The following is a 15,069-nucleotide window of genomic DNA, read 5'->3' as shown; positions in this document are numbered from 1 at the left end:
GTATCATGTATATATTTTAAGTATTAAATTGAATTTTAAGTTTGGTGGTAGTTATTATTGGTAACCGACTCCATCCCTGTCCATATTTTTCTTTTCCTTAGCCATGTTCCAATAATTGGGACCATGTAAACTAGTTTGGGCTGATAAGATATAAGCAGATGTCACAGGGTGGGCTCCAGAGGAGAGCTGACAAGGTTGGCTCCCATGTTCCTCTGGTTTGTTATTTTCTTTGTTTTGCTTCTACTCCTTCCCTTCTGACTAGAATGAGAGCAGCATACTTAGCAATATAGCTGACTTCATATAACTATTGGAAAGAAAGCCACAAGTAAAGGATATCAAAACAGAAAGAGAAAAGAAACTTTGAGAATATTCTGAGCACCTCCATCAGCCTGTCCTGTTATACTAGAAAAATTACTCTGTTTGAGCTCTCTAGTAATGTTTGTTGTTATTTGCAGCCAAAGATGACACTAACCAATATTTAGAAGGATAGACAAGTAGGTAGGTAGGTAGGTAGGTAGGTAGGTAGGTGCCTAGGGAGGGAGGGAGACAGACCTCCCTTTATTCAAATTATTTAGAAAGATATATTATCTAGAAATATTATTTAACTTAATCTAATATTAAAAATTAGATGGAGCCCTAGCCAGTTTGGCTCAGTGGCTAGAGAGTTGGCCCTTGGACTGAAGGATCATGCGTTTGATTCTGGTCAAGTGCCAATACCTTGGTGGCAGGCTCAGCTCGATCCTTGGTCCCAGTCAGGGTGTGTGCAGGAGGCAACCAATCAATGTGTCTCTCTCACATCAATGTTTCTTTGTGTCTCTACCCCTCCTTCCCACTCTCTCTCAAAATCAATGGGAAAAAATCAATGTCTGAGGATTAACAACAACAACAAAAAAAATAAGGTTGATAAAATGATCATTTTAGCGAAGGATATATAATTACATTAAAATTAAGTTCAAGCTTCACTTTTTATATTTTAGATATGCTTTCCCATAACTAGAGATAAAATAACACTGATAATAGATCAGATAATTTTAAAACTAAAGTGTGTCAGAATTAATGTAGTTCATAATTTAAAGCTTTGGATTATTTTTTCCTACGCTAATAATTTAGCAGATTAATCAGAAATATTATCAACATTTGCTGGCATTTTTACTATGCTAACTGCACATGGGTTAGGATTTCATTTTTAGGATAAGCCATGATGCAGCTTTTTTCTGGGTGGCCACACTCAGGTGTGTGATTGTGAAAGCAGAATATCATGGTAAAATGTCTGCAGGTAAGATTCACTCTCATCCAAGCTCTCTTTCTGTTATCTATAACCCATCTTTCCATATAGCAGCTGGTTCTCCATGAAAACTTATCCTTCAATTTTTTTTTTTACTTCCATTTGATGCATGTAAGTAAATGTATTTGATGAGATTCAAGTGTATGCCAAAGTGCTATAAAGTAAAGGAAAATTGTGGCACACTGGCTATAACTCATGAAGAGTGATAAGAAGAGAGAGTGTGTAGAGCATTTGACTGAAAATAAAAAAGATTATATCCCGGTGAATTGAGTTAATTTTGACTCTATTACAGTATGGTTCTTTATCATGTGTACTCTGACTATATTAACAAATGAAATAGTGATGAATCGTTCCAGGAACTTGTAGAAAACATTAATATTTCAACATTATCACTGAGTATCTATGTCAACACACATCAAAAATGCATGAGAAATGACTACCTATACTCACTAGTTACATTCATTAAGAATATATATGAGAAATATAAATTGTGTACATAAATTTGCAATATGGTTATAGGTAGAACATACAGAAAGAAAAAAGCTACGTGACGATTGCTCATGGGAAAATATGTCAAGCAATTGAAACCAAATAAATACTTGTAATCAGTTTAAAGTATACCGCATGACCACATGAAATAGCATTCTATTTAAAATTATGAGTATTAAGTCATTTAAAAAAAATTTAAAAGTAGCAAAAATAAATAGCCACTCTCAAATAAAACTGGTTCCTCAATTCTATCCATGATGTAATTTCGGAATCCCTTTCTTAAAAAAATAAAAAGTTTGGCTTTTAAAAGTTTGATTTATATTTATTTTTAAGTTCATCACCAAGAGGTAATAAATTCACATGAGAATGAGGTATGACACTTTGAAAAACAAATCAACACTCAGTTACCCCAATAATTTTCAAATATTTAGAAAGGCTAAAAATTGCTTATATTTATAGTTATATTTATAGAAGAAGATGATTATTCAGTTGTGGTGGGCTGTGTGTCAAATTTATTGTTCAACATTATGCACAGAGTATAAAATAGCCACCAGAGAGATGAGAAATAAAAAACACTATTAAAACAGCAACATCTGTGTAATAGCTCTCCCATATTATACCTTTTATCATTTTGTTTTGTTTTTTCCCTTAGTGCCCTTGACTGGAATTGAACCTGGAACCCTTTGGTCCACAGGCCGACACTCTATCCACTAAGCCAAACTGGCTAGGGCCCTTCTAGCTTTTAATAATCAAAAAGATTCATGCATCACAAAGTCTGAGAATAAGCTATAGTTACATCATTTTTAGGGACAAAAGTGTTAATGGCTGCTAAAGACAGTAATAATATATAATAATTTTTTTTCTAGGATAATAAGTTTTTTGCTTCATCAGGGGATGTATAAGTGTTAAGAACCCAGAACAAAAAAAGTAGGCATAAAATAAGCAAATGTTTTGAAAGAAAAAAATTTAACATGCTCGTTTTTCCTTTTTGTTGTTGTTAAATGACTATCCTGACTCTAAATGACTATCCTGACACTCTCTAGGAATGTGATGCTAGAATAATGAGTTGGCCTCGATGGAGCACAATTTCTTCTGTAACATTAAGACATTCTAATTAATGTTCTCTAGTTGGTCAGTGAGTTTGTTCATTTATTCACTCCGGAACTTTCCTGCCTCAGGGTCTCAGGATTTGTTATTCCCTCTGCCTGGAATGCTCTTTCTTTAGAGATCCTTGAGACTTGATATTATAACTTTTCAGGTCCCTCCTAAAGCACGATCTTATGAGAGTTCTTCCCTGAATACCTGCCATTAAATAGTAAACTGTGTCTACCTCCTCCACATTACCTAGCACTCAAATCCTACTTTTCTTACCTCCACAGCACTTACCTTCTTCAGAAATATATGCTTATTGTCCTTCTGCTCCTACCCCCTCCATGTGCATATAAACACCACAAGATCAATGATTCCAGTTTATTCAATACTAGAGGCCCGGTGCATGAAATTTATGCATGGGGTGGGTGGGGGTTGGGGGTGGGAACCCCCAGCCCGGCCTGCATCCTCTCTAATCTGGGACCCCTTGTGGAATGTCTGACTTCCAGTTTAGGCCCTATCTCTGTGGGATCATGCCTAAACCGGCAGTTGGACATCCCTCTCTCAATCTGGGACTGCTAACTCCTAACCTCTTACCTGCCTGCCTGCTTGTTTGCCCCTAACCCCTCTGCCTGCATGCCTGATTGCCCCAACTGCCCTCCCCTGCTGGCCTGATCGCCCCCAACTTCCCTCCCCTACTGGCCTGATCACCCCTAACTGCCTCTGTCTCAGCCCCTGCCACCATGGCTTTGTCTGGAAGAAAGGCAGGATAACCGGAAGATGTCCAGTCGACCCGGTCTAATTAGCATATTACCCTTTTATTAGTATAGACTGTTTTTAAAAGTGTCTGGCCAGGCACCATGCTGGCCCTAGAGAGACAAGGATGGTGAGGACATGGTATGGGCCCTCTGGGGACTCAACATACAGAAGCCAAGTGCAGTGCTCAATCTGCACAACCATACCCAGCTTCCTTGAGATGATACCTACAACACACAAACTTGAGCATGGCATGCGATTTCCTCTTACTGCTTATCGATGGTTCCCCCTGTCTACAGAATAAATTTGTCCTTCCTGCTCAGGCCCCTCCCTCCCTCTCCAAGCTGCTTCATCTCCCATCCCTCCCCCACACTCGCTTATCCACCAGTTATTAGGAACTTAGGCACCCCGACCACACGCCAGTGCTCTTCTCTGTTCCGGTCTGAGTTATGTGCCACCCCCACTGTTTCTCTCCGCCACCCTTCATGTTGTTATCCCATTGTATTTTAATTCATCACATATATTTTGATGCTGAACCCCTTGCTGTCAAGTGCTAGGAATCATTCATAACCCCAGCCTGTAACATGGGGTTAAAAAAATAGATGAATTCCTCACTACATGAATATATGACTTAACTTGATAATTCAGGAAATAATTCACATTACTGGCCAAATTTGATTACACTTTTCTTAATTTAAAAAGGGACCAACTCTGTCCCCAAAGCAGATAAAAGGAACTGTGTTGAGTGTACAGTTTCCATTTTGCTGCTAAACCCAGGGAAAGAGTTATTCGGTGACCATTATTTCAAATTTTTCTTTCTTTAGGTTTGGAAGACAGTTGGGCTGCTGAAGGCGAGGCATACACTTTAGGTTTTATCTGTGTTCATTCACAGTAAATCAGTAGTTTTTTCTGACCTCCTTCAAAAGAAGAACAACCTAAAAGTATTTATTTCCCATGGCAACAGAGTGAAACCTCTCAGAGTTACGCACCAGCAGCCCCCTGTCAGCCAGGGCAGTCACTGCGAGAGAACTAGAGCTCCATCCAAAGGGCGGCATCAGAGGTTATTGCTTTGGTTAGACATGAATGAAGTGGGAATTTGAAGGTGTCCCAAACACCTTAGGCTTTTAAATAAAGATATACATTTCTCTTAGTGAAACAATAATCTGGGAAGGATCTAAGAGCAAAAGCTGAATCATTTGACATACTGAGCTCTTTGACATTTTCTCGGACACAATCAACTCAGCTGGGTTCATTCTAATCAGCATAAAAGGGAGCGACATGACCCAAACTCTCAAATCTTTCAGTCAAGGGGTGCAAAATAAGATGACACAGTACCATTTCAACTTCAACAAACTTTTCTGGTTAAAGAGTGACAGACAGCCCGGCTGGCGTGGCTCAGTAGTTGAGCATTGACTTATGAACCAGGAGATCATGGTTTGATTCCCAGACAGGTCACATGCCTGGGTTGCAGGCTTGATCCTCCATAGGGGGCATGCAGGAGGCAGCCGATCAATGATTGGCTCTCATCATTGATGTTTCTATCTATCTCTCCCTCTCTCTTCCTCTCTGAAGTCAATAAAAATATGTTTAAAACAATAAAATGGTTAATAAAAAAGTTATCTGGTGTATTATGTAGAACACTTGCTTAACCTTTTAAACTTGAATAGTTATCACTGAATTTTAGGTAGGATTAACGGTTAAACTAGTATCAATTTCTATATTTAAGTACACTTCATATTGGCCAATACCATATGTATTCTATGAATGTCATTATTTTGAATTAAGAATTAATGTTAAGCATTTAAAATTATGTTTACAGTACTTGATATAACTTAAAATATATTTATTTTCAATGTTTCTTCAAATTTAAAATAAGGTTAATATTTAAAATGTCAAAACAATCTGTTGTGATATTGCAGAACAGCAGAGGGAAGGCAGGGGTGGGGGTTGAGGAGATAAGAGATCAACCAAAGAACTTGTATGCATATACTAGTATGCATAACCCATGGACACTGGAAATAGGGTGAGGGAGGCTAAGTGTGGGGGTCAGGAACAGGCTAGAAGGGGTCAATGGGGAAAAAAAGGGGGATATATGTAATACTTGCAATAATAAAGATTTTTTAAAAAGGGAAAAAACAAACAACTATATCAAGGCATTTGATGGAATCATTTCCTCCAAAATCACATTATCTTTAAAGTAACAAGTTAAAGATTAAAAAAAAAAAATCTGAAATTAGTTCATAAACACTTTCTTACTTTTCAAGACTCAAAAATCTTTATTTTGGATGAGTTTAGACCCGGGCACTGGTTCTCAACCTTCCTAATGCCGCGACCCTTTAATACAGTTCCTCATGTTGTAGTGAACCCCAACCATAAAATTATTTTTGTTGCTACTTCATAACTGTAATTTTGCTACTGTTATGAATCGTAATATAAATATCTGATTTGCAGGATGTATTTTCATTGTTCGCGACCCACAGGTTGAGAACCGCTGGACTTTAGAAATTTTTAAAGGCACAGCATAAAAACAGGAGCTGCCATCTTAAAGGAATATGGGTTTATAGTCAGACAAACATGGATTTGAATATGAGCTCTGCCTATTACCAGCTGTAGCGCCTCTGCGAACAGAGTAAACCTCTGAGCCTGCATTGCTTTATCTGTAGGATAAAAGCAGGATCATAGGAAGAATGAAATAAAAACTATGTGAGTTTTCACAGAATCTGCCAAAAAGTAGGCTCACTCAGAGTTCTTTTGTTTTTTCTTTCTTTCTCACTTCTAATAATTTTCTGCTATAATTTAAAAGACATTAACACAATCATAAGTAAGGAGATTAAGAGAAACGGGAGTGTGTTCAAGCAATTTGGGACAAGAAATATAAAGAAAATAGATAACTACCCCCTCAAGATTTTTTTACTTCCTCTGATTATTAAATGCAATTTTCTAAATTAAGAACCATGATGTCTGAACTAGCAACAAGGTTTGAAGGCAACAATAGTATATTTAACTTGCTACCAAAGAGCATTTAAGTGAAAATGTACTAAAGATAAGACTATTTCCAGAAATTCACAAATTGTTTTTCGTTAAGAGAGCCACTCACATGAGCAATATACAGTTGCTGCTTGAACAATGTGGGGGTTATGGGCACTGACTCCTGTGCATTTGAAAATCCATGTGTAACTTTTTACTCCCCCAAAACTTAACTACTAATAGCCTGCTGCTGCCTGGAAGGCTCACTGATAACATAAACAACACATTTTGCATGTATATGAATTGTAAATTGTATCCTTACAATAAAGTAAGCTAGAAAAAAAAATGTTACTAAGAAAATCATACATTTGCAGTATTTACTTAAAAAAATCCACATATAAGCGAACCTGAGTAGTTCAAATGTCAACTGTAATAACAACAGGAGGAAGACAGTGAAGTGTTTTAATTAGCTGAAATGTAATCCACAATGAACCATTTAGAAACATCCCTTTAACAGGCACAAATATCAGAGATGCTAGCCAAAGCAAAATGTTACTGACGCTACTAATTTATGTTGCTTTTGTTTGGTTCTGAGCGTTGTAATCAAAATCAGAGGGTAGACTATGGTAAGAGTTAAACCGTAATGTGCACTTACCAATTCTGAGAGAAATGACACTGAGAAACACAGGCGCATCTCCTTAACATCTTCATCCCCTTTCTCCACCCGCCACTCTCCCGTTTCCCAATTTCGCTCTTCCTGAAAGTATTATATCCCTATTCTTTTAGTTCACTTGTTTCTGGTTAAATAGAAATTTCTCTGAACAGGGCCCTATTTTAGATATACTGATTCAATTACATGTTAACTTGAAGGAAGTGGATTAAAGTACTCACATCAACAAATGAGGATTACCAATATTTGGAATTAGGAAAAAAAAATGTTTGGAATTAGAAAAAAAAGTAGAGAAATGAGAGGTCTGGATAACAAAGCCAGAGCTTGCCTATTTAAAAAATATAGTTTTGCCACAGGTAAGAGTTAATTATGCTAATTTGCTCCAATCATGTGCCTGCACCTCTCTTTTTCCAATAATTATGTTTGTCAAGTTGTTAAGGGTAACGACTCCATTTTACCATCAGGGGTAAAAAACAAATAAGAAAAGGGTGGAGCCTGTCTGCGGGCCTCTTCATGGCCATTTCTTCCAATTTATCTGAATTCACTGATGCTGAGTTGATAAACGGGAATTAAGTGAATCAATGAAAATGGTTGAAATGATCAGTCCCAGCACAGATAAGTAGCTTCATTATATAAATCTATATAAATTGAGGTGACCTCAGGTGCTAGCCACCAAGCAATGTTCTTTTTTAATTAAAGATATGTGAATGTTTGGGGGAGGGGGGATAGAGGATGCAATTTTGACTAACAACGTCTGCATTTCAAGTCAAAGGAAACATTTCTTAAACTGAAACTTTATTAAAAGTTCATTTTAACAACTAATAAATGCCTAATACTAGGCATTTAGAAAATATTCATTAGCATATTAACTTTTATGCTATGTAAATATAATAATGTAGTAAAGTACCAAATTAAAAATTTAAACCATGATGATTATCACATGAGGCAAGACTAGGAACCTGAATGAGAAAGGAGAGTTTCAGCTGGAGGAATTTACCTTGTGGGCTAGCATCTTGTTTTAAGGGCTGGCCTAGGACACGGCAGTTTCATCTCTCTCCAGTATCAATCTTCGGTAATATCCTTTTTTTCTCATCTTTCCCCTTCTCTTCCTTGACACTTATGAGGTGGTCAATGAAATAATAGGCCAGCCTTTGAACCCCTCCTAAACCATGGCTCCTTTTGTCTTTAATTGGAAAGACAAAAGTGAACTGGTTGCCCAGGTCTTTTAAAATGTGCCACCACTACTATATATAAAACTTTGACTTCATCACCTCTCTACCTGCAAACATTCTCAACCTAACCCTTTCTGGAAAGTTCAGCAAGGGCAAGAAAAAGATCCACAGATATCTTTAGAAACCCTCTCATTTTGACCATGCCAAGCTGTTGTTTTACCCTTTTATTATTTATTGCATTATTTTATTGATCATAGTATGGATTATATTTTTGTTTGACAGCTTATCCTATACTAGAGGCCCGATGCACGAAATTCATGCAAGGGGCTCAGCCCTCCCTGCTGTGGCAGCTTGCCTTGGCCCTTGCAGCCCCAGCTTCGTCCAGAAGGTCATCCAGAAGGACATCCGGAAGGCTGTTCAGCTGTCCGGTCTAATTAGCATATTACGCTTTTATTATTATCCTATCTAATAATAGACAAACATGGTAATTAACCATACCTCCACTATACTTCCCATTGGCTAATCAGGGCGATATGCAAATTAACTGCCAACAAAGATGGCAGCGGGCAGCCAGGCAGCTGAAGCGAACATGAGGCTTGCTTGCTCTAGTGATGGAGGAAGCCAACGTTCCCCGCCTGCCACAGCTGGGCTCTGAGCTCCAGTCTAAGCAACAATGTTTCAATTATAGAAGCTAAACAAACCCCAGAAACCTGCTTTCAGCAGCCAGCCTCAGAGCTGGAGCCACAACAAAGTTTCAATTACAGAAGGTAAATAAATCCCAGAATTAAAAAAGAAAAAGAAAGAAAGGAGAGATTGGGAACTTCAGTTGCAGGCTTAGTCTGCCTGAAAACAGTGCTCAGCCCCTCATCCAGGCTGGCCAGGCACCCCAGTAGGGACCTCAACCCTTAAGGGGGTGCAGGCAGCCTGAAAACAGCCATCAGCCCCTCATCCAGACTGATCAGGCACCCCAGTGGGGACCCCCACCCTGAAGGGGGTATAGGCAGCCTGAAAACAGCCATCAGCCCCTCACCCAGGCTGGTCAGGCACCCAAGCGGGACCCCCACCCTGATCCGGGACACCATTTAGGACAAACTAGCTGGCCCCCACCCATGCACCAGGCCTCTATCCTATATAGTAAAAGGGTAATATGCAAACTGACCCTAACAGCAGAAAGACTGGAAATGACTGGTCACTATGACACACACTGACCACCAGAGGGCAGACGTTCAATGCAGGAGCTACCCTCTGGTGGTCAGTGTGCTCCCACATGGGGGAGCTCTGCTCAGCCACATGCCATGCTGATGGCTGCCAGTACAGCGGTGGTGGTGGGAGCCTCTCCTGCCTCCTCAGCAGCGCTAATTATGTCCAACTGCAGCTTAGGTCTGCTCCCCCCTGGCAAGTGGACATCCCCCGAGGGCTGCCAGGCTGCCAGAAGAATGTCTGATTGCCATCTTAGGCCCAATCCCCCAGGGAGCAGGCCTCAGACAGCAGGTGGTCATCCCCCGAGGGGTCCCAGACTGCGAGAGGGCACAGGCCGGGCTGATGGACCGCCCCCACCCCTGAGTGCACAAATTTTTGTGCACTGGGCCTCTAGTAGATAATAAAAGCTTAATATGCAAAATGTCCAGTCATCTGGTCGGCCATTCAACCAATCAAAGCGTAATATGCTAATGATATGGTAAGGCCACTCAACTGCTTGCTATGATGTGCACTGACCACCAACGGGCAGACACTCCGACCGGTAGGTAAGCTTGCTGCTGGGGTCTGGCCAATTGGGACTAAGCGAGATAGGCTGGACATGATCTGGAGCTCTTCTGCATCCCTCCCCGGCTCCAATCGTGCACCAGTGGGGTCCCTCAGCCTGGCCTGCACCATATTGCAATCTGGGACCCCTCAGAGGATGTTGGAGAGCCAGTTTCAGCCCGATCCCACAGGCCAGGCCGAGGAACCCTACTTGTGCACAAATTCGTGCACCAGGCCTCTAGTGAGTTAATAAAAGGCATCAAGATCCAAAGGCAAACAGGAAAAGAAAAAAGAGAAATTAATAGTGAAACAGAGATGTGCATTAAAGAATAGAAGAGCAGAAAGACATGTCACAAAAGTTAACTTTGGGTAAACCTAGGCACAGTTTTTATTTTTTAATTCTCTGGGAAGGATTATATATTTATCTATCCCAGAATGAAATTTTTCTCAATCTATTACTGTAAGTTTTGAAATAAACCTACATCAAGAGGTCTCTGGAAAACATTCTTTTTGCTCCATTTAAGACCACCTTTGTACTTCCCAGTGTTGACACACACATACTTAGTCTTGAATGATGGTTAATTAACTATTGATGAGTCCTAGCATTCTAGGTCTTCCCAGGTGACAGCTCAGTATTCTTTACTAATCATTTAATGAAAACACTTACATGAATAATGAATCTGGCATTTCCCTAGGTATACATGCAACTTTCTTAACAGTAATAAAGGCAGGCATAGGTACAGTTATACTAAATATTGTGGTTTGAAAATGTTTTTACAGAGCAAATCAGAGAGGTTATGTTGAAAATGAAGCTCTGGTTTCTGAAATTATTAAAAGTTTCACATTATCACCCCAGTAAGTTCAATAAAAAAGAAAAATAAATAAATGACGGAACATTGAAAAAGTTTTACATCAACATATAGCATTATATCATAAGCACATAATATTAGAAGTATAACCATTACTTGCTATGTAAGCCCCAAATGGAGTAAGCATAATTTAGATTTTAGTAATCACAATTCTAAATTTGAAAGTTTGAATTGAAAGAAACAGACATATCTAAAACACTTATACACTCAGACTATATATATTTGTGTGTGTGTGTGTGTGTGTGTGTGTATATATATATATATATATATATATATATATATATATATATTCCACTTTCAAAGGCTGTGAAATCGCGTTGTTTACCCATATATTCAGAAAAAAATCGCTTCTACTGTCGTGGTAAACAACCTGCTTCCCTATTTACAATGGTCTGGCCCTCTAACAACATCAGCACAAAATTATAGCTAATTTGCCTACAAACATCAGGTGGTCATAATAATCTGGCCACTCAGTGTATATATACATATAGTGATTATATATAGTGTCCAAAATGTATATACACACTTTAAATAATTATAAAGACAGTGTTTATTAAAATACATTTTATTTTTTAAATTAAATTTATGGGGGCAACACTGGTCAATACGAACATATAGGTTTCAGGTGTGGGATTCTATGTTACAGGGACTATATATTGCACCATGTGCCCAACATTTCATTTTCAAAATTGAGCTATCAGCTGTTACAGTGTGTATACTTATTTTGGGGATATTCCATATATGGTGCAGAGAAAAAATATGATTAAATTGTCTATGAAATATATTCTGCTTCTCAGAATTGAAACTTGTCATCATTTGGTCTAATTTTACAGATGAGAACATGGAATCTTTGGCGTTAGGATTTAATTCACACAAACCCATGATTGCTGTGCTGAACACTGAACTAGCGCTGAGGTAACTTGGCATGCCATCACTTTCAATAAAATTTCAGTAACCCCTTTGATTCAATGCCATCCTGGTCCAAGTTGACATCTGCTTTGGAGAAACTAGGTTACTACACCCAGTTATTTGAGCAAATTTGAAAAAAAATGTTTTTATAAATTGTTCCAGTGGAAGGATATTATGGAAACAGACATTACAAACTTTTAGGAAAAAATCGATTTTTGGAGTCAGAAGCCAAGACTTTGTCTTGTTACCATCTATTATGTGACTTTGGACAAGTCAATTAACTTCTCTGATCCTCAGTGTTTTCATTTATACAATTAGAATTATGGCACTTGTGACACTTGTAGTTCTTGGTTGTCATATATTACTTATACTACACACTATTACTATTACTGCGACCACTACTTCTATCAATAATCAAAGCCTTCTATGTGCTCAAACTCTGTGATTTGCTTGTATGCTTTAGGACTATATCACACCCTCACACAGTCCCATAAGCTAAGTGGTCTGATTTTCTCATTACAGATGAAGAAACATCTCCATGTGGTTAAATAATATGCCAAAACTCACACAGTCATTAAGAGCTTGAATGTGAGTTTGAATCTATACGTCACTCTAAATTTCAATTTAGATCCTCTATATCCTGGTTTTCTCTAATACACTATATATATATTTGTGTGTATACACAAACATACATAATGTAAATAATAATACATAGTACATAGAGATATGTTACTCATTTGATGCACACGTACATACATACATGTTTTAAATTCTAAAATGCTATACTAATTTTTTTAAATGTTAAGGCTTAATATGTGAAACTGAGTAGGTACTTAGTAGTTAATATTTAGGGGAAAGGAATTAATATATGGTAAATAACAAATCATTTTGAGTAAACTGTTAATTAACGCATGTCAGCAATAACAGTCGCTATTTAAATCCTCATCTTCTTCAAGATTATGTTATTAAAAATTATTCTAGAGAAAAAATGTAAGTGGACTAGCCATAGGTTCAAATCTAAATACAGAATTGAAAGAGACAGAAAAAGAGCTGTTTTCAGTAAGCAAGGGCTGAAATCTAACCCTATGGACTGAACAAAAGAAAAAAGAAAAGATCATTTTAAAAATTACATGTGGTTTTGATTTTTCATAATACTTTCCAAATTTGGTAACATAATACTTTCCAAATTTGAAATTTCAAAAAAGCTATTCCATACTTTCCTATCAAAACAAAATAACAATACTTGCTATTTTTAGTTCTCTTGACTATTTTATATGAATAATAATAATGATGATGATAATTGGATAATGACATTCAGAATGAACAACTTTTTCAGAATTAAGGAGAAGGGGCAAGTGGTATCAGACAAGATTCACAGACGTCTTATTTCTAATCAAAACACATTTTTTTTCAACTATGTAATCTCCTTCCAAAGAACATCAGGCTGAATGGAAAGATGCCGACACGTGTGCCAGGTCAGGGCTAGAATGACATGTCTGGGGAACAGGAGATGCCGCTATTTCCATTATCCATTGAACACCTTGGCAATTCTTATTTCATCCTGAGAATGTGATACTTACTCTTGAACTGCTCTGGCTATGGAAAGGGCCGTAGATCCAGTTTCATTAACGCTATCTAAGGTCACATTTGGCAGGTCATCATCATCACTGTCACTTTTACTTTGTCTGGGAGATAGGCCTCGGGGGTCCATTTGTGCTGGGGAAAAAAGGCATATATATGAATTAAAATCAGCATGCAGAAAGTTAACCTTGTCCTGGACCAACACCAAGCATGGAAGGTCTCTTCTGTGTATATCACGCACACAGAATTCTCTAGAAATCCCAGGAATTAGTGAAAGCGATGTATTTTATGTACTGAGCGCTCACTGACTCTTTTCCCTGGTTCATTTGATTTACAAAACCTTCATCAGCTCTCAATAGTTTCAGGATATGACTATGGAATATAAACTATAAAATCCAGATATTATCTACTCCTGAGTGGTCAGAAGCTAATTAGGTAGCTCACAAGTTAGTGCTGGACCCTCTGGCTTCTCCTTGCTTCTGCTGCCAGAATCCTGGCCACCTTACTGCTCTTGCTCACAGCTCTCATAATCAGCTGACAGAAGAACAAGGTTTGCAAGACTCAAAGTTTTAGGTACTTTTCATACTTCAGTGAATGACTATCTTCAGTTTTTTACTACAATTTGAATAGAAAAATGACAGAAGCAGTAGTAGTGTTTTTAATTATGTGTTTATAAGTGCTAAAAAGTACTCTTTGTCTCCATCCTGATTTCATTTTTCGAAAGGGCATTTCCAGATACAATTCTCCCCGCCCACCAATGTGAACTTGCAAGAAACGCCCCACGACTGGAGCCCTGATGACAAGGACTTTCAGATCCTTTCAAATAAGAGGATTATAGTCAACATTTCAAACCTTAACTCATCTTTAAAAAAATTAGATTGCATTTCCACCTTCTTCTCTCTATGAACAGCTTTAATAACCATGGTGTAGGATTTCCATCAACCCTCACCTCAAGCACAAAATACACACATCTTCTAAATTAAAAATACTGCACTAGCTGCCAATGGCATTGTTAGAACTAGTGGCCTCAAAGCCAGCCAGTTCCAAGCAGATTGCCACTCCTCAAAATGCCCAACAACATTTCTAAAACCACTGCTGCTTACAAAAAGCAAATCCACTTAAAGTTATGGTTACAATGACATCTGGGTATATGTACAATTTCATTTTTTTCCTCAAAACATTTTTTCTTACTGTGTATCATGCATTAGGTAGATCATCAGGAAAATGCTAGTATTTCATAATATTTTACACACAAACAATTTTTTATGATTCTACCTAACATTTAAAATATGAATAGAAAAACTATACCTAGAAAGTTTCAACATGTTTGTAACCAAACATGCTTAGGAAGGAATGTATATCTGTAGAACCTACTGCCACACATTATTCCTGTAAGTATACACATATTCAAATGTAGTATGAACAATGAAAGTTCTTGGTAATTGTTGGTTAAATTAAAGAGAAAATAACTCAAATAACCTAAACTAGTGGTCCTCAAACAAAGGCAAATTTCTCCCCAAGAGACATTTGGCAATGTCT

General features: G+C 37.9%; 1 protein-coding gene across 2 annotated transcripts in view; it reads right to left on the bottom strand.

Moving 5' to 3' along the window:
• The window catches only part of KLF12 (KLF transcription factor 12), a 442,181-nt gene that overhangs the window by 101,059 nt on the left and 326,053 nt on the right, over positions 1-15,069 (bottom strand). For both annotated transcript variants that reach the window (XM_081084191.1, XM_081084192.1), the window contains exon 6: positions 13,530-13,665. In XM_081084191.1, coding sequence (XP_080940317.1) covers positions 13,530-13,665 — 136 coding nt within the window. The remainder of the gene's footprint in view (positions 1-13,529; positions 13,666-15,069) is intronic.

This window comes from Myotis nattereri (assembly GCF_964212035.1).
Source record: "Myotis nattereri genome assembly, chromosome: 2".
NCBI classification, from domain to species: Eukaryota; Metazoa; Chordata; class Mammalia; order Chiroptera; family Vespertilionidae; genus Myotis; species Myotis nattereri.
This window is presented reverse-complemented; position numbering and strand designations above follow the sequence as displayed.